Below are 6,000 nucleotides of genomic sequence, written 5' to 3'. Positions count from 1 at the left end.
CGCTTCAGGCTCTGGGCACTCCCGCTCGGGCTGCTCCTGCTGCAGGGCACAAGCCCATTACTCCATGGTGCCAGGGAGGAAGTGCCAGCCCCTAGACCCCAATGGCAGGCCCCTTATAGCTCTGTTCACCTTCCTCTGAAGGGCGTGGAGGGGGGCTTTGGGGGAGCTGAGAGAACAATGGCCTGGGGCAGCAGGGAGGGCATTTTGCACAGGCATCTCCCCAGCTGGACCTGGGCTGCAGGGAGGCCCCCTTGCTCCTGGCTGTAGCTGAGGCCTGATTCTGGTCTCGCTCTCACCAGGCCGGTACTGGATCAGTTCCTCTGCCTTGCCCGGAGTTCCTCCTGATCTAGAGCAGCGTCAGCACGATCACAAGCGCGCCCAGACCAGGCTGCGGGGTTTAGCTGTTCTATTTATACTGTAAAGCAATTCTTCCCTCTCCATGAAATTCCCCTGCTGCTTCCCAGAGAACAAGCAATCTCCACAACGCGCCGCTCTGTGACATCAATCATTATGTCCAGCGCTTGCAATGAGACCCCGGGGGCTGCCTGGGCGTGTACAGCTGAGGGGCCGATGCTACAGGGATGGAGCCACGGAGCCACGTACACGGTCACAAAACGAGGCATCGTGTGGTATAAATCGTCACACTGTATAAAGCTGGCTCCTCCCATAAATATGGCCTTAGATTGGAAGTAGGGAGCTGGCCTGTCTGCGTTTGCGTTAAAGAGGGTTCATTTTGGCATTCCCTTACCCAACACACCCCCAGCTTTGTTCATCCAATTTCCTTCCCCTGCTGCAGCCTGGCATGGCAATTGTGAGTTCTCTGGGGGTAAGGGCCATCTCGTTTGCTACATGTCTGTACAGCACCTAGCACCACGTGTCCCTGACCCACGGCTGGCTCCCTAGGCACTACCGTAGTACAAATGGTAATAAAGATCTCCAGTGAACCAGAAGGTGCCAGAGGGGGGTGGGAAAGTTCAGAGTTTTGTTAAAATTCACATTGGTGCCAAGTGGGCCCCACGGCCTGATTGCCAGGAGCTTTCAGCACTGAAATCTGGGCGTATTTCATTGTCACACGAGGCTTAAGTGCAGCAAGCCTGCCCATTAACAATGATCCTGAACTGCCTCCTTGTGCCTCGACCTTGCAGCACATCAGGGAGCGTATGCGAGATCGCTCTCGGCTCCGAAACACCGGCAGCACTTGGGCAGAGCACATCACAGAGTGGAAGCTTTCCTGCCGATGTTCCTTGCGATTTCACGATTTCAGACTGACAATTTTAATAACTGCTACGTTTTCATTCAAAGCGTCGCCGATTTAACTGGGCGGTTTCACGAGGCTCACTTGAAGGAATTTCGCAACAGCAGCAGAAATGTTGAGAAAACCAACGATTCTTTTGCATTGTTCTTTCATCACACAGGAAGAGCTACAGATCTGTGGGGAAGATGGGAACAAGTTGATGCACAGAGGAAAAAGCAACTCTTTAAAAAAAAAAAAGTTAGCAGTTGATGCAGAGTGGGTAAAAAGGTGCTGCCCAGCTATAAAAAAAAAAGTGTCAAATATCCCTGCACTAACCCTCGTTTAAAAGCTGCTGGGTTTGGATACAAATGAAGGCAGATGGGAAATATATGGGAATTTCCTTAGAATTGTTTCCAGTGACGCAACATGGTCAAAGAGTTCCAGGCCAGAAAGGATCTAGTCTGCCCTCCCGCATGGCATAAGACACCACCAACCAGCGCCCGCACGCTAAACCCAACAACAGAGAGCGAGGTATCCCAGCCCACAGCTGACTGGACTAGGATGGGTGACGGGCAGAGAACAGGAGGGACTGAGGTGCCCAGTGCATGGCAGGGAAATGAGTAAGTCAGTGAGCTGCACCCCCATGCAGCAGAGGAGGGTGAAAAGCTGAACGGGTTTCTATCCAAGCCCTCTCTCCAAAGTAAAGTCTGACACGGGACTGCGGCATCTCTGTGTGTGCTGGATTCTGCTGCCCACTGCAACTCGTTCCACTGAAATCAGTGGGGCTGCTCACCCGTTATTCACCCGTTTTACAGACGGCAGAATCTGGTGCTGGAGGAATGACGAAGGGAGGCAACTCCTGCCCTGCATTTACCCCAGTGAGGCTGTAGAGGAGGGTAGGGGACAGCCCCCCCAGTTTTATGAAACTCAGTCACCCAAGTCCTGGCATGGAAACACACTGATTTCGAGCGGCCTCGATTCTTCATTAGAACAAAATACCGTGTGTCGAGCATATGGCATGTTCGGCAGGGTTAAGCTGCAGCCCATCCTGTCTGAATGCACCGCACCCAACCCAACCCCGAGGTCCCCGCGCTGGTCAGGAGCGTAAGCGTGTGCCAATGAGGAGACAGGGTGCGCAAGACACTGCCCAAAGGACAAAACGAAAATGTAGAGGGAGCGGCTGACAGACGAGAGAAGCCCTTTGTTCCTATCCACGTCTACACATGGAAACGGAGCTCAGACAGAGCGTTGCTGTGAATGGCCTGCAGGAGTCCGCTGGCTCCCCGCTTTGCAACGTACACTTCAATTGTCCCTTGTTCCCTCGGATACATTCAATCATGTGTGCGTCCAATGGGGGTTACAGCACCAACCCGAACCCTAACCCCGCTCCCGGATTGGAGCCTCTCGCTGCGACCACAAAACAAAAACATAAATAATGCTCAGCTCTTTCCAAGGGCATCTCAGCCACAGGTCTCCGCAAGCAGGTATCATTCTTGAGGCGTGCTAAACCCGGAGCACAGAGAGCAGTGACTTGCCAAAGGCCCCAGAGTCGTCCGTGGCAGAGCTGGGAACAGACGCCAGTTCGCAGAGTCGCAGAACCAGGGTTAGAAGGGACTGCAAGGGTCATCTAGTCTAACCCGGTGCCAAGATGCAGGATCTGTTGTGTCTAAACCAGCCAAGACAGATGGCTCTGTCCAGCCTCCTTTTGAAACCCTCCAGTGAAGGAGCTTCCATGACCTCCCTAGGCGCCTGTCCCATTGTCCTACTTGATGCTCTGCACCACACAGTTCCCCAAATGAAAATTCTCCAGCTTTCCAGCCAGGGAATATTAGGAGCTGAGCTCCATCCACCCACACAGGCATTTCCAATGAGTATTATTTAGTACGCTAACTGCAGCAGCTCCTGGGGACCCCCAAATCAGGGCGCCATTGTACTAAGCACAGTAAGCCAACACCACAAAGAGAGCTTCTACCCCAGAGACAAACAGAGGGCGGTGAGTCTATAGTGGCCAGGACGGGTAAGGAATGGTGTCCCTAGCCTCTGTTTGTCAGAGGGTGGAGATGGATGGCAGGAGAGAGATCACTTGATCATTACCTGTTAGGTTCACTCCCTCTGGGACACCTGGCATTGGCCACTGTCGGTAGACGGGATACTGGGCTGGATGGACCTTTGGTCTGACCCAGTACAGCCGTTCTTATGGCTGGTGCTGCAGCTCTGGGACATGTCACTATAGCTAGCCAAGCCCATTCAAACAGTTTTTAAACTCAGGCCAGTGAAAACAGAGCCATAGGAAAGTAAGATTCTGGCTAGGACCCCACTTTCCCAAGCCACTGGAGGTGGAGTTCCAGTCTCGTTAACTTTAAAAGGCTCACTGGCACTCAGTGAGAGCCCCCTTGCAGCCTGAGCGTTAATCCATGCTAACAGCCCATTGCCGGATGTTCCCCACTCTCACCAGGCGGATTAAAAAGCCGCGTGCGGCCTTGGCTTGGTTCTGGTATCAGATGGAGCCGAGCTGGTCTGGGATTTTGGTAACCCTTCAGAACGTGTAGTCAGATCCCAGACTTTATAAACAGCAGCACACCTCAGTGCCTAGCTGATGGGACTCCCTCATCACCCCCCCCCAATGAACCTGACCTGGTGGTGGGAACACTGGGAAATTCTGGGCATGCCCCTCCTTCCCTGGGGTATGCAAAGATTAGCCTAAGTATGACAACTCTGTGCTTGCTGGTTTACAGAAATGGGGGCTTGAAAAGGTTAGCAAAAAGAACTGTTCCTGAACGTACACACATCTGGGTGTTGAGGTCTACTGCTCCGGAAACAGTCCTTTTAAAATCTGCAGCTTCTCTAGTCCCAGTCCCTGCTGGGGATGAGGAGCGCCCCATCCTACCTGCTCCCGCGTAAAGCCTGAAAACCCCACACACTGAGTCTGGCGCTTTTCTGCTGGCATTTTGCACTGCTGCGAGTTTGGTCGCATGGCCAAGAGAACCGTGTTGCAAACCTGGAGATCATTTAATAAGCAAATTCCCTCAAACATTCCATCTTTTATGGGGAATAAAGTTTGGTTCCAACGGGGATCGAGGTCTGCCATGAAATTCAACACAAACTCGTTCTGCTCGTTAGGAAACATACACACGCACAAGTTTTTATTTGCCCAAAGAGTTACCATACCAAAATGGCAGGCATCCCGTTTTTGTTTGTTTGCAGTTTACAGTATTCAAAACAATGTAATTAACCTGAAATGTACACAGATTTTTTTTTTTCCCCCAGGGGGAGAAAAAGATTGCATCCTATTCTTAGTAAGTGATCTGCTATCAGTCTGAAAGTGATTTGTACCATTATCCGTGAGTGAACGTCAGCCTTAGAAACATCTTTCCTTTTCCTTGCTGCTGCTGCTCGGTTTGCAATGCTTTTGAGATCAGAGAAGCTGAAGGAGTTTCAGTGTGTTAAAGAGGGAAGCTGGGTCTGCAGACGCTAAATACTGACAGCAGAGCCAGTCCTCCAGTTCAACGCTCCGCTCAGTGTCCACTGCCCTCTCGGCAAATTTCATCATCAGCAGCGCCCGTTTCATGTCGATCCAGTTCTGGAGAGCACCATAGAGGGCTTCTTCGTGGTTAAGAGGCTGGTCTGTTAAATCTTTCCTGGGACCCCAGAGCAGACACTGCAGGATCCGTTTTGCCTCTGTGATGCGGACGCGTTTGATGGGGTCGGCTTCCAGCAACAGGTGAGCGAGCTGCTGGAGCCCGCGGGAGTAAATGGACAAGCTGGGGAGCGGGGGGAGGTCATCCTGGCTGTACTCCTGTTCCCTGAGATGGGCCCTCACCTCAAAAGGGTTGGGCTGGTGGAGAAGTTCATAGATGAGGATGCCCGTCTGAAATTCATCAAACTTTTTGTACTGAGAGGCCGACACAATCTCTGGGGCCAGCCGGGCCTGGCTCTTTTTCAGTTTGGAGTCCCCGGCACCCGGCTTTTGCTTGGCCTTCAAAAAGTTGCTCAGAATGAGCCTGGGCAAGTGCTTTTCATCTTTGGTTTTACTGCAGCCAGTCAGAGGCTTGCAGTGAACTAGCAGCAAGTTTTCCAGACAAAGATCTCTGTGTATGATGCCGTGCTCCTTGAGATGCTCCAGGCCATGGCAGAGCTGGAGGAGCAGGAAGCACACGCGCCGCTCGTACACCTCCGGCTTGGTTTGATGGCAAGTTGCCGCATCCCTCATGAAGTCGGCTGCGGTTTGGTGGGGCACTTCGCGGGTGATGACGACCACACAATCCCGTTCGCTAGCAGAGCAGGAGAGGCCGGGGCCATGCGGAGGAGAACTGCTTTTTGCTACGTCGGAGGAGAGCAGCATGCTGAAGGGGACAGAGGCTACGAAGTGCCCACAGTCCTGCTGGATGTTGAAGTGAACTGGCACCGAGGGGCTGTGGTACGAAGCAGATGCTTTGGATTCTTGAGTTTTACAAATCTGTGAAGAGAAAACAAGAGATAACAGGGTGGGTTAGGACGGTCACTCACCCAGTCTCTGACTGCTTGGCAAAATGTGCTCCAACAGCAGTGCCTCCAGCTTATCAGGAAATTGTTCCTTCAGAGCATAACAGATGGACATTAGAACGGCCATACGGGGGCAGACCCAGGGTCCATTCAGCCCAGCATCCCATCTTCCAACAGTGGCCAATGCCAGATGCCCCAGGGGGGGATGAACAGAACAGGGCAATTATCACATGATCCTTCCCCTGTTGCCAAGTCCCAGCATCTGGCAGTCAGAGGTTTACGGA

At 52.5% G+C, this 6,000-nt stretch overlaps 1 protein-coding gene across 1 annotated transcript in view; it reads right to left on the bottom strand.

The window, feature by feature from the left end:
* Positions 1-4,354: 4,354 nt before the first annotated feature.
* PRAG1 (PEAK1 related, kinase-activating pseudokinase 1) overlaps positions 4,355-6,000 on the bottom strand; it is a 45,223-nt gene continuing 43,577 nt past the window's right edge. Inside the window, exon 6 of the mRNA XM_026653331.1 lies at positions 4,355-5,690. Within this exon, the coding sequence (XP_026509116.1) occupies positions 4,650-5,690 (1,041 nt within the window). The 3' untranslated portion in view covers positions 4,355-4,649. The remainder of the gene's footprint in view (positions 5,691-6,000) is intronic.

Source organism: Terrapene carolina, unplaced genomic scaffold, assembly GCF_002925995.2.
Source record: "Terrapene carolina triunguis isolate 2854851 unplaced genomic scaffold, T_m_triunguis-2.0 Scaffold136, whole genome shotgun sequence".
NCBI classification, from domain to species: domain Eukaryota; kingdom Metazoa; phylum Chordata; order Testudines; family Emydidae; genus Terrapene; species Terrapene triunguis.
Note: the sequence above shows the minus strand (reverse complement) of the source record. Positions and strands in the feature narration are given on the sequence as shown.